At 39.1% G+C, this 22,308-nt stretch overlaps 1 protein-coding gene across 1 annotated transcript in view; it reads left to right on the top strand.

Moving 5' to 3' along the window:
* The window catches only part of thbs2a (thrombospondin 2a), a 33,843-nt gene extending 12,014 nt beyond the window's left edge, over positions 1-21,829 (top strand). Inside the window, exons 6-23 of the mRNA XM_041789625.1 lie at positions 332-472; positions 559-652; positions 2,287-2,457; positions 5,099-5,275; positions 5,598-5,771; positions 7,402-7,529; positions 7,633-7,785; positions 9,868-10,086; positions 10,170-10,277; positions 10,361-10,520; positions 10,814-10,932; positions 11,843-12,077; positions 15,980-16,207; positions 16,315-16,586; positions 16,669-16,766; positions 18,970-19,109; positions 19,577-19,607; positions 19,946-21,829. Coding sequence (XP_041645559.1) covers positions 332-472; positions 559-652; positions 2,287-2,457; positions 5,099-5,275; positions 5,598-5,771; positions 7,402-7,529; positions 7,633-7,785; positions 9,868-10,086; positions 10,170-10,277; positions 10,361-10,520; positions 10,814-10,932; positions 11,843-12,077; positions 15,980-16,207; positions 16,315-16,586; positions 16,669-16,766; positions 18,970-19,109; positions 19,577-19,607; positions 19,946-19,949 — 2,652 coding nt within the window. The 3' untranslated portion in view covers positions 19,950-21,829. The remainder of the gene's footprint in view (positions 1-331; positions 473-558; positions 653-2,286; positions 2,458-5,098; positions 5,276-5,597; positions 5,772-7,401; positions 7,530-7,632; positions 7,786-9,867; positions 10,087-10,169; positions 10,278-10,360; positions 10,521-10,813; positions 10,933-11,842; positions 12,078-15,979; positions 16,208-16,314; positions 16,587-16,668; positions 16,767-18,969; positions 19,110-19,576; positions 19,608-19,945) is intronic.
* The last annotated feature ends 479 nt before the right edge of the window (positions 21,830-22,308 follow it).

Genomic DNA, 22,308 nt, shown 5'->3' with positions numbered 1-22,308 from the left:
GGTCCTAAGAACACAGGAAAAGGTTTTTAATTTGCATGCATCTGGAGGGAATCATCAGCCAAGAGTTTAGATAGAATATAAGCCATTAAACGTGACACAAGATGAAGGTTCCCCACAGATGCCTTCAGTCAATAACTGTATTGATGTACTATTGCTCATCTCATCTGGTCAGAAGGAACCTCACATGTGCTCTTATAAAAGTTTCATCTTGTCAGCAGGTGTACTCCTTGACATGCTGAATGGAAAGCAGTGCACTCTCGTGAGTGAGGCCTAATCATTTCTGTCTGATCTCTTATGTGTCTGCAAATCTGTCTGTTGTTTGTGTGTTCAGACAGAGGAGAACACGGTCATGAAGGAGGCCCTTGGGAAGATGAAGAACTCTAAAGAGAAAAACATGTGCTGGCAGGACGGCCGTCTGTTTGATGATAAAGAAGACTGGGTTGTTGACAGCTGCACCAAGTGTACCTGCCAGGTAGTGCCAACTCATGTTGGAATCTGCACAGACTGACTGTTTTATATCATTGACCCTGACTTCTATCTTGTTTTCATTAATGGCAGGAATCTAAGATTGTGTGTCACCAAATCACCTGCCCCCCTGTGGCCTGTGCCAGTCCCTCCTTTATTGATGGCGAGTGCTGCCCCGTTTGTCTGCGTAAGTATTTAGAAGCCAGTGCTTCCAGCTTATAAACACAAATATATACACACACTGATTTATGAATGCATGCTGTTTTAACTCAACAGTTCAATATGTCGTGAAAGAACAGTGTTGCACATGTATTTAATTTTGATTCTGCAGGACTGCTGCAGCCAGTTTGTCTTTCAGAGCGAACCACATATTTATTTGTCAAAACATAAGACACTCAGAAAGGCTTCTGTGGCTTTGTTTAGATGAGGTAATGTGGTGAACAGGCTGCCATAAAGAGTAAAAACAGAGCAGTCTTCATCTTTTGCTTGTCCTTTTTTTTTTCTTTTTCAAAGTAACACTGCTAAAACTCAAATCTAAGTAAGTCTATTTCTGGTCAAAGTATCTAATTAATTCTAATTCAACTGGCAGGTTTAGATAATAATCTTAATTTTAAGATTAAAAAGCAGGAAAAATTAACCCCCATTTGCTGATTTTGTTTGTCAAGGGTCCAATTCACATGAGTGAGTTCTGGACAATCTTGAAGCACACTCTAGAGCAAAATGCTCCCTTTTTAGTCAGTCTTTGCAATTCCACAACATGCACTCATCTCCAGTATGTGCTCCACTCAAGATAAGCTCCACTGCTATATTCAACGGAGCCTGAGTCAAATTTTGATTCATCTGACCACAGAACAGTTTTCCATTTTGCCTCAGGCCATATTAGATTAGCTTTGGCCCAAAGAAGATGTTAGTGTTTCCAGTTCGTTTTCACATATGGCTTTTTCTTTACATCATACAGCTTTAACTTGCATTTTTGGCTGAAACAGTGAACAAGTTGACAGACAATGAATTCTGGAAGTATCCCTGAGCCCATGCAGTGATTTCCAGTACAGAATCCTGGATATTTTAATGCAGTGCTGCCTGATGGTCCAAAGATCATGAGCAAACAATATTGAACTTCGGCCTTGTCCCTTGTGCACAGAGATTTGACCAAATTCTCTGAATCTTTTAATGATAATATGTCCTGAAGTTGGTGGGATAATCAAAGTCATCACAATATTCTGTTGAGGGACATTTTCCACGATTTTTAGATGCAGTTTTTCACTGATTGGTAAACTTCTGCCCATCTTCACTTCTGAGATGCTCTGGTTTTCCAAAATGCTCATTTTATACCCAGTCATGTTGTTGTACTGTTGCCAATTAACCTAAATAGTTGTAAAATGCTCCTCCAGCTGTTTTTCATTAGTGCCACTTACTTTTCAAGCCTTTTATTGCCGTTATTGTTTTAATTGTCTTGCTTACATCAATTTCAAAATGAGCTAACATTTTTCATGAAATGGTTAAATGTCTCAGTTTGAACATCTGATATGTTGTTTATGTTCTATGTGAATAAAATATGAATTTATGAGATGTTGCAAATCATTTCATTCTATTTGTAATCAACACAATGCCCCAACTTCTTGTATTTGGGGTTGCATGTCTTGGAATTAGTTTTTTGTCTGGGCTTGTCAGAAAAATGTGGCTCAAATTAAGTGCAATGAGATATTGTTTGACCAGAAATTAGGTAAATACATTTGCTCGGACTTGACATTTTGCAGTGTAAGTGGGGGAAAGTTTATTCTTTACAAAATAAAAGAAAAAATGTGATTTTATGTCTTCCAGCTAAAGACAGCAATGATGGCTGGTCCCCCTGGTCAGAATGGACAGAGTGCACAGTCACCTGCGGGATAGGAACTCAACAAAGGGGTCGTTCTTGTGATGCAACCAGCAACCCCTGTCCAGGACCTTCAATACAGACGCGCAAGTGCAGCCTGGGAAAATGTGACAGCCGGGGTGAGGATAGTTAATCTTCCATCAGTCAGTTTTCATTTATGACTTCCAGTAGCAGCCTCTGTGTTGTTAAGGCATTATCTCAATCAAAGTATGTATCTGCCATTTCTGCAAATGTGCAGTCATTTTAAACTCAAAACAGCAGGGGAGAGGAAGATACATGATGCATCTGTGGAAAAACTCCGCAATGAGATGGAAACCTTCAAAAGTGCAAAAAACAGAATAAACGCCTTCATAAATCTGTTAGAGATGGATCCATCTGAGGGAGGCTGGATGCCAACACGGAGCTGGATTGCGCGGTTGGGTTCCAGGGTGTACCCAGTCCAAGTCAGTTTCCAATAAATCCCTGCGGCCTGGAGGGAGTTTCTCAGTGCGGTGACTCAACAGCCAGCCATGCAGAAATATAAAACAAATTAATGAATTTGATCATTAGATGGGGAGGGTGTCGGGAGATTTTTCAAGATTTATGTGGGTTGTCGAGACAAATGAATTGGGTGTTTGATAAATTGTGGGATTAACATTTGTTATTGCTTTCAGCTAACATTTTAATGCATCTGTTGAGTAACTGAATCAGGAGAACAGTTTACCCATAATGACATAAATTCTGGCTTGGACATCTTTGAAAGTAAGTCATGGCGTCAGCATAACATGATGTTTACCTTGGGAGAGTTTGGACACCCTTGTTCAATTTACATGTCTGTGAATGAGTGGAAATCTAAAGCAGTAGTTCTCAACCTCAGGACCCACCACAACCTCCTTAATGAGAAATGCCACCCAAATTTCTGAAAATGATCAACCACTCAAATATATAGAGAATGAAAAATGTTGCAGTTTGGGACTTTGGCCTGGAATACAATAAAATATAAATCTTAGCGGATTCTGATAATATGAGACACAAGATGACACATAATGACAGATTTAACCATTTTGTTCTTTCAGGGTGGTTTGCAGTGAGATTGTATTTTTTTCTTCCTAAATTTTAAACATTTTCCCCTCCTGATTTCTTATTCTTTTGCATATTTATCACACTTAAATGTTTCAGATCATCAAAAAATCTTCCTATCAGAAAAAAATAACCCAAGTTAATATAAAATGAAGTTTTTGAAATAATGATTTCATTTAATAAGTGGAAAAACATCCAAATCTACCTGGACCTATGTGGAAAAGGTCATTGCCCCCTAAACCTAATAACTGGTTGTGCCACCCTTGACGGCAACAACTGCAAGCATTTGTGATAACTGGCAATAAGTCTTTCACATCCATGGAGGCCATGAATTTTGCCCATCCTTTTCCTTGCAGAATTATTTTAATTCAGCTACACTTGAGTTTTTGGAGCCTACTGAAGGTCACACCACAGCATCTCAATCTGATTCTTGTCTGACTTTGACTAGGCCACTCCAAAACCATTATTTTGTGTTTTTAAGCCATTCAGAGGTGGACTTGATGTTGTGTTTTGTATCATTGTCCTGCTGCATAAACCAGGTGTGCTTAAGCTTGAAGTCAGGAACTGATGGCCTTCAGGATGTTTTTTTTTTTTTTGTTTGTTTGTTTGTTTTTTTGTTTGTTTGTTTTTTGTAGAGAGCAGAATTCAACAGCAAAGCAGCCACAGTCTATCATGCTGCCACCACCATGTTTGACTGTTGATGTGATATTCTTTTTATAAAATGCTGTTAGTTTTACGCCAGATGTAACAGGATGCACACCTCCCAAAAAGTTCAACTTTTGTCTCCTCAGTCCACAGAATATTTTCCCACAAGTCTTGATGATCATCAAGATTTTTTTTTTTGACAAATGTGAGATGAGCCTGTGTATTTTTTTTTTGGTCAGCAGTGGTTTTGGCTTTGGAACTCTCCCATGGATGACGTGTTTGCCTAGTCCCCTTTTTATTCTTGATTCATAAACACTGACATTAATTGAGTCAAGTGAGGCCTGCAGGTCTTGAGATGTTGTTCTGGGTTCTTTTGTGATCTCCTGGATGAGTCTTTCATGCGCTCTTGGAGTAATTCTTGTATGCAGGCAACTCCTGGGAAGGGCCACTACTAGTTCTCTCCATTTGTGAATAATGGCTCTCACCATCGTCCACTGAAGACCCAAACCCTTAGAAATGCCCTTGTAACCCTTTTCAGACTGATAAATGTGTATGACTTTGTTTCTCATCTGGTCTTGATTTTCTTTAGATGGCGCCAAGTGTTGCTTTAAAATCTTTTTATGCAGAAAAAAAAGAAATCAAGACGGGGGCAAATACTTTTAATGTCACTGTATATGTGGGTCTATGTCTGCTTGAGGCTTCCGTTCTTCATAGACTTCTAGAGATATTTTTATTCAGGAACATGTTCATAGCACCAGAACCCCTTTTTGGGTCCTGATTCACCAGTTGATAAACACTGCTCTAGAGCCTTGGTTCTCAACTGGCGGGTCAGGACCCAAAAGTTGGTCACAAAATCATTTTCAGTGGGTAAGATGTGTGCCTAGAAAAAAGTCTTGATGTGCTTTGTATTTTGAAGGACATCACTATCTCGTTCTTTTGTTACATCTTGTGGGTAGTCGGTCTTGACTAGGCCAGTTGAAAACCATTTCTCTAGAGGAAAATATATGATGATGGCAATCTATGTTTTGTCTGATGTGTTTGATATTTAATTCTCAGTTCGTCAAGATGGAGGCTGGAGTTTATGGTCGCCGTGGTCATCCTGCTCTGTCACCTGTGGAGAAGGACAGATCACCAGGATACGACACTGCAACGCTCCCGTGCCACAGCTGGGAGGAAAAGACTGTGAAGGAAGTGGGAGAGAGACTCAACGCTGCACTGCCAAGCCATGTCCTGGTGGGTTTTTCAGTAAAAACTCAAAAGAAGCATCTCCATTTCAGCATCTGTCAAACTCCCAGACATCCTTAATGTCTCATGGCTCCCCTGAGGCTACATTCCCCATGTGTTCTGGACCTGCCTCCTGTCTGTCTTTCAGGAAATGTTGACTCAAATCAGCTCAATATGTTTCATCTTGCAGTATTAAGTTCCAGGCTTTTGAACTTCTGGCTTCATTCAGACAACACAATAGAATTATATAGAAAAAGAGAAATGAAATCAGTGGGGGAACAATTACATGATGATTGAACTAATTTTCTTATTTCTCTGCTCTATCTTTTAGTCGATGGTGGTTGGGGTCCTTGGTCTCCATGGGCAGCCTGTTCAGCAACATGTGGAGGTGGAATCAAAAGTCGGACGCGTGAGTGCAACAGTCCTAAACCTCAATATGGCGGTAATAAGTGCATTGGGGAGGCCAATGATGATGACAGCTGTAACGCACAAGACTGTCCTATTGGTGAGAACCAGTCACTTAACTTTGTCTCATTAATCATGCAAGCTGCTGATTTCTTTCAGCCTAATAAATGTCACCAGCTGGGTTTCAAGAACATAAATACTCCCCTGGCTGGTGAATTTTTCCGACTTTGGTTATTCAGTGTCTTCAAAATTGTTTACTAAACCCCTTTACTGACTCATGGTATAAATTTCTTCCTATTTTAACCTTGCTTTTTTGCCTTGTTTTTTTCTGACGGGTTGTTTTCTATCCTGCCTAATCTAAGGGGTACCCTGTACTGTTGTTACTTTGTCTCGTTTGGTCCTGTCTTGTGCAGTTGATTATGTGTGTAGAAGGTGGTCAGTTCGCTCCCTGTAAACCAAATCTGCCTGCTGATGTAAATACCTTGTAGGATTGGGAAGTATCAGAATTTTGTTAACAAACCTTCCCTAAATTTTACTGAGGTATATGGCATTCATGCCAGGGGTTTAAAAACTACATTATACAAGCATTAGCTTGCTTTCACATGCAAGCACAGCTAGCAGAGCATCCACCTCAGCAGGAGTTTCATTCAGTACTTTAATAAAATGCTTCCAGTCTTTAAAAAACAACGTTGATTCTATGAGCGCTGGAAGAGATTTATAGTTGAAGCACTGTTTTCACACTTTGCAGTTAGGCGTGGGTTGGATCAGGTCAGAGGATTGTCTTTGCTCTGCAGGACAGGTCCCATGCACTCTTTCCCTATTGTTAAGAGAAAATATGAAAATGATCATTCATTATCTAAAAATATGAAGTAATGTTCTGTGTGCTTCTAAACAGATAAAGATGGGCCTTTAACTTTATTTACTTTCACATTGCACGACATGACCAGCCCTGTCCTGCTGAAAGTTCATTTTATGGGAAGCTTTTAAAAAGTTCCAGATAAAAATGGGTGGTAATACCATATCCTGGGGCATTAAAAATTGCCAGGGTGTTGCTTTAATTACTGTGATGAAAACGGTGTTTCATAATGATGGCACTTTTATAATAAATGCCGTGAGAGTATTAACCATTTCCACCTGCAGCACCACTGCCTGTGTGTGAAGATGCTTTAAAAGTGATGACAGAACTCCCGTTAATGATGTCAGGCTATTTTGGCAAACTACGAACGTGCGCATATATAACGGCACATACAGTATATCCTGCCATGGCATGGCACGGACCTGATTTTGACAGTCAGTGTATCACTAGCTTATTATGCTTGTTGGGTTTTTAGTTGTAGGGCTTTCTTGCTGTTTATTCTGTGTTCCTTTTGCTTGTATTTCATGTTGTGTTCTCAATGTTTTAAAGGTGGTATAAAGTTGTTACTTTAATAAAATGTCAACATATTATGTAAGCAAGAAGTAGGATACCTATATCTAGACTTGTTGGTCCACTTTTGTGACCAACCAGTCCAGTTTTAGTAAAGGGCTTAGTAGAGCTTTGCTGGAGGATCTTAGGCACCAGTCAGGCTCACTGAGGGACAGCAGATAAATGTGAAGTAAAGTTTCAGATCTTTGGCTAAAAAAAAAAAAAAAAAAAAAGATAAAGGTACGAGTGTTTTTACTCACTCACTATCTGATATGTAATAATTCAGCAATGTTTACATTCATTTTTCCCATCAAATATCTTGCAGATGGCTGCCTGTCCAACCCCTGCTTTGGTGGAGTGGATTGCATCAGCGCTCCTGATGGATCTTGGGAGTGTGGCCCCTGCCCTGCTGGATTCCGTGGAAATGGCACCCACTGTGAAGACATTAATGAGGTAAGAGAAACTACTTATTTTGGACATTTAAACACTATTCAAGGCTACATTCAAGTAGTTATTCCTTTGTATTTTACCTGTGCTCTTCCTTTCCCTCCTCTAGTGTGACATGGTGTCAGACGTTTGCTACAAAGTGGGAGGGACTCACCGCTGCGTTAACACCAATCCTGGTTTCCACTGCTTGCCATGTCCCAAACGCTACAAGGGAACCCAGCCTTTCGGTATGGGTGTGGAGGCAGCAAAGAAGAACAAACAGGTGAGTAAGAAGTGTTCTTGTTTATTAACGCTTACAGACTAGTGGATGTCGTTCAAGCAAGGCAAACTTTTAGAGAAAGGAAATAATCCTCCATGTCCTCCGAGCTCCAGGCAGGTTTTCAAAGCAGTTGTCTGGATTTTTGTAGGATAGATCCAAATGTCTGAATGATGGAAGGAGCAGTTCAGGTGATTTATAGGCCTCATTCTTGCATTGAGAGTGATAACACAGTATTGGAGGGGAGGCCTTGGGCCTCCATTTATGAATTTTACTCACCTTGACCCAAAAACAGCAGGAAAGGGGAAAGGGAGGGGATGTGGGTGACTTCCTAACATCAAACACGTGTTTCACATGTCTGGTTATTTCATTCTAAGTTCAGAAGCCTCACTTTTACTGTGCATGTTGAATGGATCAGTGCCTTTATTCCAGCAATATGATGTCAGACTTTTGTCTTTCAGAAACTCAGTATTTCCACATTCCTTTGCTTTGATAACAGATTTTATATCAGCTTATACAACATGTCATAAATGTCAAATTAATAAGCTGAGTGAGACATACTTTCTCCTTCCTTTTCATCACTGATTTCAAAATGTCTCTGGAAAACTAAAGTGTCTACAAGATGAATTAGTATAACATTCTGTGTTACTGCAGCTGCTTGTCTTTGATATGATGCCATAATTGCACTAATTGATTTGGGGAAAAGGGAATTATCTCATCTGGCATTTAGGGGTCTCCATTTGGCATTTCTGATCAAAGGAACTCCCTTGCTGTCTTTCTTTTCTCTATGAGCTCATGGAGTGGTATCCAAACTACACTCATGTTCATCATTTGCTAATGAGTGGCAGCTGTGAATACCTCGTGCTGAATAAAGAGCTAACAGTGGGTTGCATTCGGATGTATGTAGCATTCAGAGGGTTTTCATAAAATAAACTATACCCAGAAGTGCCTGCACTTTTGCTTTGTCCAAAATCTCGACCTTTGATTTGGAGGAGGCCTCAGTTTTCAGCGGCTTTCAAAAGAAATATAAGGTATGACCTGAACATGTACCAAAACTACCAACAAAATGGAAAGTATATGAGCTGTATTTATACCCGCCAGATCAGACTTGTTTGCAGAGATTTTTCTCAGAAAAGTCTAGTCTTTTATTGAAACCAAAACCAAACAACTAAACAATCTGGTAAGGAAGTGGACAAAAATCCAGGAAACCAAGAAACCAGAGTTAAAAGCCATGTTTAAACAACAGCGGGGTTTTTTATGAAACCAAGGGAGAGTATGGCCAGGGTTGGTACGGTGTGTTCAAGGATATCCTCAGGTCTCAGAATCAGGTGTCAGATCTAAGATAAAAAAGAATCAAGTCTCAGAAGAGAGGGCATCAGGAAAAAAGGCATCAGGTGTTAGGTTAAAGGCTATGACACCTACTTTTGCTGACACCTTATTTCCTGACAACTTTTTTCTTGATTCCTTTTTTTGCTGACACCTTTTCCTACTGAGGCCTGAAGACTTTTTCTCCTGAAACCTTTTTTTTCCTGAGACCTGACACCTTTTTCCTTGCATCTGTTTCTTAACCCCTTTTTGCTGACACCTATTCTCCAGACACCTGAATGAAATTTAGCTTTATGAGTTTTGAAAATCATTGCATTCTGTCTTGATTTACATTTTACACAGCACCCCAACTTTTTTTGAACTGGGGTTGTATAGCCCGGCTTTGTCTTCTCATCAGTTAGTGCATCCTGCACAAGTGTCTTTTATCATTTTTTTTTTTTAAGTAAAATTGGCTAGAACATCTAGGTGGCAACCTAGACTGTCAATTTCTCTGATTTTCTAGGTGGGTCCATGAGTGACGTCTTGTGAAAGCTATGAATTAGGGGAACAACTAGTGACAAGGGCAGGGACTGAAATTGCTGGAGCGGTAGTTCCTTCAAAGTAAAACCGAAAAAGTCAACTTAAAATATGAACCAGATTGCAATAACCTCTTTTGGCAAGTGCATGGAGGGCCGTCTTTATACAGATGAGTTATATTGATTATTGGATTTCATTGATGTCAGATCTTTTGATATTATTCCAATGCCTTCTTCTTTTCTATAGGTCTGTGAACCAGAGAACCCATGCAAGGACAGGACCCACAGCTGTCACAAATATGCTGAATGTATCTACCTCAGCCACTTCAGTGATCCCATGTACAAGTGTGAGTGTCGGACTGGATATGCTGGAGATGGATTCATTTGTGGAGAAGACTCAGACTTGGATGGCTGGCCCAATCAGAACCTTGTGTGTGGCGCCAATGCTACCTATCACTGCAAGAAGGTATTTCACTGAACCTCATCAAAATCTTGGTGTCAGAAAGCACTTTCTGTATTGATAATAAACTTCTACAAACTCTCTTGCAGGATAACTGCCCAAATCTTCCCAACTCCGGACAAGAAGACTTTGACAAAGATGGTCAAGGAGATGCTTGTGACAAGGATGATGACAGTGATGGAATTTTGGATGAGAGGGTAGACGAGTTTGGACCTCAACATATTTTTCTACAACCAGGTCTATGAGACTTTATCTAACAACAATGTGCCTTTTGCTACAGGACAACTGCCCGCTCCTTTTCAATCCTCGCCAGTTTGATTTTGACAAGGACGAAGTCGGAGACCGCTGTGATAACTGTCCTTATGAACACAACCCTGCTCAGATAGATACCGACCACAACGGAGAAGGAGACGCCTGTGCAATAGATATTGATGGAGACGGTAAAACCATATTCAGTTAATCACTTAGTCAATCTATAGCAACTCACACTTATTTACAAAATGTCAGCATTGATCCACCATGAGCACAGTACTGTGCAACATTTTGTAACATTACAGAAGCAAGAAAAAACTTCCTTTGAAATGGCAGAAACCTCAAGCAGAGCCAGGCTCATGTTGAACAGCCACCTACTATGACTGTGATTGGATTTGGGAAGGGAATAGGTCCAATTTAGGATTATATTTGTACCACTAAATTCATCATAAAATATCACTGGTCTGCTTTATTTCTTTAGATATTCTGAATGAGAGTGACAACTGCCCCTATGTGTACAACACTGACCAGAAGGACACTGATATGGATGGAGTTGGTGACCAGTGTGACAACTGTCCAATGCTTCACAACCCTGACCAGGTACTAAACCTCCCTACATAAAACCTCTATAAATGTGTGTCATTCATATAAATGGATTTACTTAAGCAGCAATGAGATAAAGCTATTTAGTCTCAAATAAATCACCTTAACCCTCTGTTATTTTAGCCCAAATGCTGAATTTTGAAATCCAATCTTTACAAATTTTTGAACCTCTTTTGAAAACACACCTTCACTTATGTGGATGAATTGCTTTGGTGATCAAAATAAGTTTATCAAAGTCTTAGCTTCACAACAGTAGTGTAATATATGAATGAAATAAAAAGTGCAGAAAATATGTCTAAAATGAAATTCTGTCATATTGTTTTTTGAGCATAAATTTGACTCTTTGGCCCTCTCAACATTGGCCCTAATGATCCATGCCTTTCTGCGTGACATGATTGTCTTTGTTGTATTGATATCCTGCCGACAAGGCCAGCTCTCTCTATTTGAAATTGTTTTGTACTGTCCAATCAGGTTTCATCTGACTTTGTCGGACAACATGCAGGGACATGTTAAAAGGAAAATTGGAAAGAGTTGGCCTATAGTCCCAAATCTGATCTAGTATAATCTGAAAATGGTCAAGCCTATCTTAATCTCTGTTATCCCTACACCCTATATCATAGAAGTCATCATTAAACAACAACTGCATTCTAACTGCTGGTCATACTTGTCGCAAATGTGCATACAATGCCCAGTGGACAGCAGAGGAAATATTGGATCCATTATCTTGATTTCTTCTCTTAATAACTAATAAATTTTCTAGTGTCTTCCATCAGTTGGACAGTTTATATCACCAACAAACAATAGTCAATAGGTCCAGAGACTTCATGACATACTTTTGTAGTTTCAAGATAAAAAAGACAGACAGTGTCCTTTCTGACAGAGCATACTATTTTTTTGTTTCCAACAGAGTGACGCTGACAACGACCGGGTTGGTGATCAGTGTGACAACAACCAGGACATTGATGAAGACGGCCATCAGAACAATCTGGACAACTGTCCCTATGTTGCCAACGCCAACCAGGCTGACCACGACCAGGACGGCAAAGGAGACGCATGTGACTATGACGATGATAATGATGGTGTACCTGACGACAAGGACAACTGCAGGCTGACACCAAACGCAGACCAGCTGGACTCTGATGGTGAGAATTAAAATAATTTTAACACAGTTCCTGACATGTAGTTTTAAAGATTTAAATATCCTGTTTTTAAGAGTTTTGAAATACTTTCCTGTCAGTGTGGACATAAATTTATGATTAAGGGTGCATGCACTAGTAGTGCAGAAAAACATTACACCATAACATATTTATCACCATTTTGTTACCATTTGTTACACCTTTTGTTATTATCTGCATGCACGGTTTACAAAGTAAACCTGCAAACATCTAGGTAAGTATAATTTGGCTTGATGGGCTACAGTGTTTAATGCTACTGCCTCAAATCAAGATGTTGGATAGGGTATTTCTGTGTGGAGTTTGTATGTTCTTCTGTGATTCCATGAGTTCTCTATCACAGCTTCCACTCTTCCACAAAATTTTGAGTGTGTCTGTTGGAATTTGTGCCCATTCATTCTATAGAGCATTTATGGGGTCAGGTACTGATGTTGGACAAGAAGGCCTGGCTCACAATCTCTATTCTCGTTCATCCAAAGGTTTTTGATAGTGTTGAGGTCAGGACTCTGTGTGGGACAATCAGGTTCTTTCATACCATCTGATCAAACTATGTCTTTATAGTCCTTCCTTTGTGGAATAGAAAAGGGCCTTCCCCAAACTGGTGCCACAAAGTTGGAAGCATAGCATTGTCCAAAATGTTTTGTTATGCTAAAGCATTAAGATTGGCCTTCAGTGGAGATAAGGGACCTAGCCCAAACCCTGAAAAACAGCCCCATACCATTATCCCTCCTCCATCAAACTTCACTGTTGGCACAGTGCAGTCAGGCAGGTAACGTTCTCCCCGCATCCCTTCAATTAAAGTGAGAGCTGTTTGCTGAGTGATGTTACAGAGATATAGAATATCAAATGGGACAGTGATTCTGGTAACTTCTTCTAAGGTCTGATGTTTTTTTCAGCACAGATCTAATGCAGGGAAGGAACAAAATATACGATAGTGGTTTGTTTTGTCGGTCTGGCATTGCCTCCAGCAGTTTGTGTGTGTAGATAGATGTCCTTTCTGCCGAGGAGTAACGAAGAATCCAACTCAATTCTTCCAACAATATTCTCTCCAAACCAAAGAATTAATTGTTTTCCACTGTGTTTTGCAGGCTGTGTGCCATTCATCTTCAGCAAGGACATTATTACTTTCCTCATCCAATTTCTCCCTAAAATACAATGCCTCTCCTGATTTCATGTCTAAAATAATAGCTTTATAATTTAGAGATCATTTTAACTGTAATTTAAATTGAATTACATTTTGTTCAGAATTGTTGGCAGATTCATAAAGCTTCATTATTCCATCATCAAGATTTGCAAGGTCAACTTTTTTCACAATATTTTTGAACTATTTTTGCAATTGAAGAAATCTATAAAATCTTGCTGTTCAAGATTGCTTTCGTCTTTTAGCTCCTAAAGATACAAAAGAAGTATTCACCAACTTGGATGTATTACCCTTTTATTGATTTTATAAATCAGTCATGGTCAACATAATTTGGCTTGTTTCTTTTTTTTCTTTCTTTTTTTTTTTTACAAAAAAAAACTCTTTACTGTCAAAGTAAAAACAGATTTCTACAAAGTAATGTGAATTAAACAAAAATATGTACGGTAAAATGAGGGATTCCATAAATATTCCCCCACTTTAAAGTGAGAGTCCTAATTAAACAGAGGCCCAGCCAGTTGGTGCTAGTAGTCTCACAATTGGTGAAATGGGTATCATCTGAGTGCAGTGAGTGTGTCTCAAGTGACTGTAGTATAAAGACACCTGTATCTGGAAGGTCTGGTCACTGGTTTATCAGTATTCCTGGCTACCATTACACCATGAGAACAAAATAACACTCCAAGCAACTCAGAGAAAATGTTATATAAAAGTATAAGTTAGGGGCTAGATACAAAACCATTTTCAAGGCACTGAACATCCCCCAGAGTTCAGTTAAACCCATCATCAAGTAATGGAAGAAATTTGGTACAGGTGTAAATCTGCCTAGATCCAGCCATCCTCACAAACTGAGTGACTGTGCAAAAAGGAGACCACCAGGACAACTATGACTACTCTGAAGGAGTTACAAGCTTAAGCATCTTAGATGGGAGAGACTCTGCAAACAACAACAGTTGCCTTTGTTCTTCAGAGATCAAAGTTTTATGGAACAGTGTCAAAAAAGAAAGCCACCGTGGAAGAAAACTCATATGAAACCTCGACTAGAGTTCACCAAAAGGCATGTGGGAGACTCCATGGGCAAGTGGGAGAAAGTTCTTTGGTCTGATAAGACCAAAATGGTGCTTTTTGGCCATCAGACATGACGCTATGTTTGGAGGACACCAAACACTGCACATCACCACAAACATGCCATTCTCCCTGTGGAGCATGGTGGTGGCAGCATCATGCTGTGGGGATACTTCTCTTCAGCCAGCCCTGGAAGGCTTGTGGAGGTAGAGAGTAAAATGAATGCAGCAAAATATAGGAAAATCCTGGAGGACAGTCCTATCCAGTCTGCACATAAACTACGGCTTTGAAGAAGATTTATTTTTCGGCAAGACAATGAACCAAAGCATACAGTGAAACCCAACACAGAAATGGTTTGAAGGCAACAAGATGAATGGTCTGGAGTGGCCGAGTCAAAGCCCAGACCTCAATCCAATAGAGAATTTTTGGCTGGTCTTGAAAAGGGCTGTTCACACCCCATCCCTGTGCAACCTGACAGAGCTTGAGCATTTGGCCCGTGTGGATTTGACTTAAAACATTTTCTTTACAGTAAAAACAGAGATGTTAACCATGTGTTTTCCATTCAGCTAAAAAATATCAAGATATTATTTTTGTTCATATCACTCAGCCCTATTCCATGCACTGAGACTTTCTACTCTTTACTCAGGGCTGTCTACTGTTGCTCCAGTGTTCCTCCTCCCAGTTGTTTTCACAGCTAGCAATTAGCTTAACTACAGCAGGTGTGAATCGTGATGGCTATGGAAAGAGTCAATGACCAGGTTGGCAGAGGTGATGTCATGCTTCATGACTTCAGTGAACTGACCAGGAGGGCACACACCAGGCTATGAAGTTTTATTTATTTCAGGCTTTGCTCATGATTACTCCACGCTGCCCAATTTAAGCAGGGTTACCTGAAGTTTGTACAGCTGTCTATAACTGAAAACAGACCGTGAAGGAGGAAGGGCCCGGACACCGAATCTTTCTTCACAGCTCGTCAGGAAGTGTTTATTTGATAGAATCATTTGAGCCCCCTGTGAAATAACAAAGTTGATGACAGAAAGCAGCTAGCTGCTCCCATGCAGAGGCCTTCATTAGCCACTGGCGCCCCTTTCTACTGAGAGCTCCTGGCCTGTAGTCTGGATCCAATAGACGTCAGGCTTCAGATAGTTACAAGAAACAGTGGAAGATGTCACAGCATGTAGAGGTGGCTGATTTTCCTCAGTAGTCTTGGCAGAGGAATTTCAGCAATTGCCCTTGGAGGACTTGTTATTTTCTTCATTCAGCTTTAATATTAACTTGGAGGAGCTACGTAAACCCCAACAGTATTATGTCGGAGTATTATGACACTCACATTAGCTACCATAGAGTTTTTCCGATCAGAGATAAAACAGAAAAAAGTGCAAAGAAAATATGTTTAATTCTATTACAGTAGAGTTTTTGCAGTGAAATAGCTACATTTATTTTAAAAAAACAACTTCACCTGTGCTGTGTGTTTTTAGTTGAGTACTTATAACTCAGTTATATCAACAGACTCAAAGTCAGAGAAATCCTTAATTTTTATAGTTAACAGGGAATTACTCCCATGATTTCCTGCTACTTTTAATGTCATCTTTGGTTACTGTTTTGATTGAGAGCACCATGATGAAAGCGTTGTGCATTTAAGTCATACCCTATTGTCTGATGTCTTTTTAAGGTGATGGAAGAGGGGATGCCTGCAAAGATGACTTTGACAACGATAATATCCCAGATATTCTCGACGTTTGTCCGGAAAACAGTGCCATCAGTGTCACAGACTTCAGGAAGTTCCAGATGGTCCATTTGGACCCTAAGGGAACCACTCAAATTGATCCAAACTGGGTGGTCAGACACCAGGGTAAAGAGCTGGTTCAGACTGCCAACTCTGACCCAGGCATTGCTGTTGGTGAGTAAAACACAAATATTTACTTTCCAACTACCATTTGCTGCTCTTGAAAACCTCATTTATCCGCACAAAGCCACAGCATCACATTTATCCCTCTTTCTTGACAGGTTTTGATGAGTTCAATGCAGTGGATTTCAGTGGGACGATGTATGTGAACACAGACAGAGATGATGACTATGCAGGCTTTGTGTTCGGCTACCAGTCGAGTGGGCGCTTTTATGTGGTGATGTGGAAGCAGATCACACAGACTTACTGGGAGGACAAACCCTCTAAGGCCTTCGGCATCTCTGGGGTTTCACTTAAAGTCGTTAACTCAACCACTGGCACCGGAGAAAACCTCAGGAATGCTTTGTGGCACACAGGCAACACTCCAGGACAGGTGGGCTTGGGTTCACAGTGCTTTATGTTCTCTTTTAAAGAATGAAGCAGAAGTGAGTGTTGTTATCCTTTTTCAAATAAAGGTACGGACTCTGTGGCACGACCCTAAGAATATTGGATGGAAGGATTACACAGCCTACAGGTGGCATCTCATCCACAGACCAAAGACTGGTTTTATAAGGTAAGTGATGAAGTTGAACAGAAAATCCAAGGGTTTCTTTGTTCTCAGTTGGACTGCAGGACAAAAGAGTCTGTTGACTGCAGTTTTTTCCACATGTCCTTTTAACGGACTACTTCAGACCCCCTGATTGTAAAGAAAAAACAAAAAGCTGTCTGCAAATAGATACTCAGGGTTTTCAAATCTGTCCTAAGATAGGCAAACAGTGGACACATTTCATTATGAGCATGTGTCCACAGCAGTGCCTTAAAGTGTAAGTGCTCACAGTCTCAGTTTAAAGAGAGCTCTCAACCAGAAAATAGCTCCACCCATGTCCACTGTTTATTTCTTGTTTTGAATTATGGACTCTGTTCAATAAAAACAGATCCTCATCGTGTGTTTTTACTTAAAAGAAAACTGAGGTTTCACTTTCATTTATAAATTTGTCATAATGAGGGAGAAATGCACTGAAAAAGTCACTTCCGTGTTTGTGCTGGAAGCGGTCCCAGGATGCACATGTGCACTGGAATTGACGCTAGAGGGCGACTGTTTCCAGAGCAAACAAGGAAGTGCCTTTTGAATGGTCTAGTCTATTTACTAGAAAAATGCTATACAAGCTATTGGCCAGTTGTCATTTACCCAAAATGGTATTCCAAAAAAAAAAAAAAAAAAAACATCTGAAAGTTAGTATGAGACAGCCTTTTCAACATGGCAGCCTCCAGAAGTTGGCTTCAGAAGACTGCCTCATTAACCAAATGGGTTACGACACTCTGACTTAGTCCAATGCTTTCTACAGTCTTTGATTTTACTCCTTTGTCTCATCAGTAAAAAAAAAATTTAAAGATAGTCAACTTTATTTTGAATACATTCATTTACTCAGGAAAACGTCACTGAGATTAAGAATCTTATTTACAAGAGTGTCCTGCCCAAGACAGGCAGCAGTCAGTACATTTGACAGAACACAGACAAAACACAGAGCAGTTACAATCACAGAAAAATGAATCTTGAGTCACAGAGTAGAAAGACATAATTCAAATGATTTACAACCTAAACATATTCTTCTAAAGCCTTCAAAATATTTAAAGAGACCAGCTCCCCTACACATAAGGTGTCCTGTAGCAGATTCCAGGCTGCAGAAGTAGAATATGCGATGCTCCTTTTACCCATTTGAAGATGGACTTTTGGAACAGATAGCAAAAGTGAATTTTGTGACTCAGTTACAGAGCAGCAGCGGAAGCTTCCAGCACTTTTCACATAAATAAAATCACACAAGTATGAGGCAAGCAGATTTAGTAGAGCCTTGCAGAGAAGTATATGAAAATGATTTCGCCTACGCTACGAGTGGTCAATGAAGGCCACCCAACTTCATCATACAGGATACAATAATGAGTTAAGAACACCAGATTCATTACAAAGCTCAGCACAACACTTATTTCTAAAATAAAACCCCAGTTGCAGATTTTATTTCTTTACAAGTTGCTTAATAAAACTCTTAAAAGTCAGTGGCTCATCAGTCAAAAATCCAAGATATTTATAAGAAGACCAACCCAATCACATCACCTGAGATGCAGTAATAGAAGGAATGTTAAGCAACCTACTCTTCAAGTTGGTTTTGTCATGATTCAGAACCAATTCTAATCCCCAAAGTGTCATGTGCAATATCAAAGGCTTCTTGTAAGTGACAGAGATCCGTATGCAATAAATGACAGTATCATCTTCATATAAATGAGAATTTGCATTGTTGGCAATATGATCTAAATGATTATATAACTCATAGTAACTTGAATGCTTGAAGAAGGCTCTCTGTGGTGAAATGCCTAATCTCATATGCACATTTGCTCCAAATAATCTACCTACTATACTAATAAATGATTTATTAAATGATCTATTTACTGCACCCAAATGCTGCAAGTAATTAAACAATTCGCCTTAACTCAAATAAAGTAAGAAGGCTTTCTGTGGTAAAATACCTCACCTCAAACGCACATCACACTGACCAACTGTTCATACTTTTTTTTGTTTTGTTTTTTTACATTGAGAGCAAAGCTAGTCAAATTCCTTGTTGCGTAAGCATACTTGACCATTGAAAAATTCCGATAATGAACAAATGTTTTGAGTTTGCTACCCATCACGTCAACTCAGGTCAAACTTCTGTAAACCGTACTTCATAAACCTAATATTATATTCTCATAACCATTAAATTTAAAGTTTGTTTCTTATTTTTCAGGGTTGTGGTCTATGAAGGGAAACAGATCATGGCCGACTCGGGACCAATTTACGACAAGACGTTTGCAGGAGGTCGGTTAGGCCTGTTTGTCTTCTCACAAGAGCTGGTGTTCTTCTCTGACCTCAAGTATGAGTGCAGAGGTAAGTGCAAGCATTTTCATTTTATCTAAATACTACTCATGTTTTTAACTACCTAATTTAAGACAACTGACTTAGTTTATCACATTACAAAACTCCATTACCATATGCTAGAGGTTTTAACATTTGAACTAATTTTTAGACTTTATATTAGAGCGAACTCTAGCAACTTTCCCCAAATATACAGATAGATATCAAATGTTTAAATGACTTAAATCTTTAAATATGAATATTTTAAGCACATTATCAAGTGTTTTAAACAGACAGAAGCAGTGTGGTGTTAGTTTGACATGGCCACAGTTTACACCTCATGAATACAGCTACTATAGGTAGATTTTGGCACAGTGTTTTCCTTTAATGTGGTCCCATCCATAGAAACACATTACATTGTTCAGAAAATGGGTTGAGAACCCATCTGCGTGCAGTGTGGGTTAAGTTTTTAATTCTTCAACATCTTTTTTGAACTTCAGATAAGCCGGAGTTGCCAACAGTGTTCATCAGGTAACAATGAGCAGGGTTATGTGTTGTGTTTTTGGCTAAAGCACGAAAAAAGAGTCACGCCATGTTTGTTTGTCAGCTTGCCCGTGTACAATGCCTCTGAAGCATTGTGAAAGACCTTGATTGTTGCTCCAAGGATCTTCTGTTGAGTGCAAAACAGTGGAAACAAGCCTGCAGCCACTTCACAATCACAGCCATGTTATTGAAGACACGCTTTTTTGACGCACACAGTGCACATATTGTTGCTGCTCTGGCACTTTGACTGTGAGAACCATGTTGAGTGTCCTAGTTTTTGTTGTAAATATGGCAGTCACTGAGCTTTTTTTTCTGTCTTTTCACAGATAACTGAATCAAGTCCGATAGAAAAACATCAGAAGCCAAAAAACAAGAACTTTTCAAAGTAAACATCACATCAAATTTAATTCAGAGACGATGGGACTTTCCATGTTTGTCCATGTTTCGCCTCGATCTATCCACCAGAGGAAACCACTTTCCTGTTTGACACAAACTGGGAAAGAAACTGATGAGGTTGGATGAATTTTAAGAAAGCCTTATGACATGTTTACCTATTTCTACATTCTTAAGGATCCATTGTACAACCACTCACACGCTGTTTGAGCTTTCCTACAGTTTCCTACTTACTCAGTCATTCTCCATCTTTGGGATCATCATGGCTTCTTCCTACAGCTGATCATAATGTATCTGTAACCAAAGCATAACCAAGTCCGTAACTATATCTCCTTTTTTTTTTTATCCTGAAGATTTATTTTGAACAGAGAACTTGAGTGAACAATATCAGTAAGCCATTTTAGTCAGTGCCAAAGATGTTTATACTAAGTCTGTATTATAATTCCTTTGTAAATTATTAATGCTCTGCTTTTATTGTTCGTTTGTTGTTTGTTTGCATTTTTTGCAAGAGTTTGTAAATATTTATTTATTTGTTCACACTGACAAAGCGTATAATTGAGTATCACAAACGACAACATAACACATTTCAGTATCGCAAATTATTTTTCCATGTTTTTATGCACTGCTATGCTTCTTAGTTTTCATTTCATATAAACAGTAAGGCTTTGTAAAAGAGAAACATTGGCTGTTTTTTAAGTTGTCAAATACAAAAATACAGCTTGTCATAGATGCCACAGTAATTTGTCTCTTGTTGTATGTGTATATTTAAAGCCACTGTGTTTATTTTGTTGGCTTTCCAGACGAGGCTCCATTGCCTCAAAGTTAAATGTCACTTTGCTGCATGGAGAATATCTTTCAATGATTGTGTTTTTTGTGTCCAAAGACATTCAAATGGGTCAATCTATGACTGGGCTTCTAGATAATCAAAAAATATCTATTTTACATTTACATTCACCAGTCACTCTATTAGGTATACCTGTTTAGTAGCTCAGTTTGGCAGTGCCAAACAGAAAATTGCCTAAAGTGATTTTATCAATGCAATGAGTATGCTTTATATCAGAGTAAAGATCTTAGATGGAGCACGTTGTAGTCTTGGAATGTTCTAAAAGATGTTGGCGGTAGATCAGCTGTTTCTGTAATACTTAGACAAGTCCATCTGACATTAACCGCCACTGCACATTCAGAGTCACTAAGCTCATCTTTGTTTCCAATTCTGATGCTCAGTTTGAAGTTCATATCATCTACAAGCCTAAATTCACTGATTGTTGCCATGTGCCTGATTGATTCGTTAACAGGCAGTTGAACAGGTATACATAATGAGGTGGCTGTTTTAAGTAAGTAAAAAAAACTTAACTGTAGTCTGAATACAAGAGCTCTATTGTATCTTATGCACCAAGAGACCCATGGCATCAAAGGAAAAGTCTTTAAGGTTTAAAGGTCAGCCTTTATGTGGATGGAGTCATGAAGTCCAAAAACATTTTATACAAATATCTTTTTTATGCATATTTTAGTCATAAATATCACTTATGGATGTTGTAAAACTTTACATGTCGATAGAAAAAGGAATCCAGATGAAGGTCTCTGAGTGTGACTGCGTGTTTGTGTTGTGTGGATCAAGGGAGTGTTCGTGTACAACTCATTAGTCTGTATATCATTTGTGTTCTTCTATGTTTTGGTTTCCATCTTGTTTACTTTGTTGAGAGTTTGCAATGCACAAAATGTAAATGTTTTTGTATACTTGTTTTGTTAGATATACATTTTCTAAAAACATTAGTGTAAGATTGTTCTGTTTCATAAATAAATAACTTGTACACCAATTTGTTGTTTATATTTCATCAATCTTTTTGTGCCAATTCATACCCAGAGTTTTCTCTAGATATTTAACAAAGAGGGCACCGTTGAGACCGTACCCTTTGTCATATCCAGTATTGATGACTTCTCCGTTGTGTCTGCTGTCCTACTTTTAGAATAATGTCATTTAACTGACATTGCTCATTCAAGAAATAATGACTGCAAATCATTTTGAGCTATGCCCATGGAATTTATAATAGTTTTGTTACTTTAGCAAAAAAAAAAAAATCAACGCTTAGGGGCACAAGTTGTACAATGATTATATTCAGTGGTGGGAAAAGTGGTCACACTTTTGTGGTCAGTCCACAGAATATTTTTCCAAAAGTCTCTGGGATCATCAGGATGTTTTTTCTTCTTCTTCTTTTTCTATTTTTTTTTTTGTCAAATATGAGATGAGCCTTTGGCTGCGTTCACACTGCAGACAAATTCCAAAAGATCAGATACT

This window comes from Cheilinus undulatus, linkage group 6, assembly GCF_018320785.1.
Source record: "Cheilinus undulatus linkage group 6, ASM1832078v1, whole genome shotgun sequence".
Classification (NCBI taxonomy): Eukaryota; Metazoa; Chordata; class Actinopteri; order Labriformes; family Labridae; genus Cheilinus; species Cheilinus undulatus.
The sequence above is the reverse complement of the archived record's forward strand: the minus strand, read 5'-3'. Positions and strand labels throughout refer to the sequence as shown.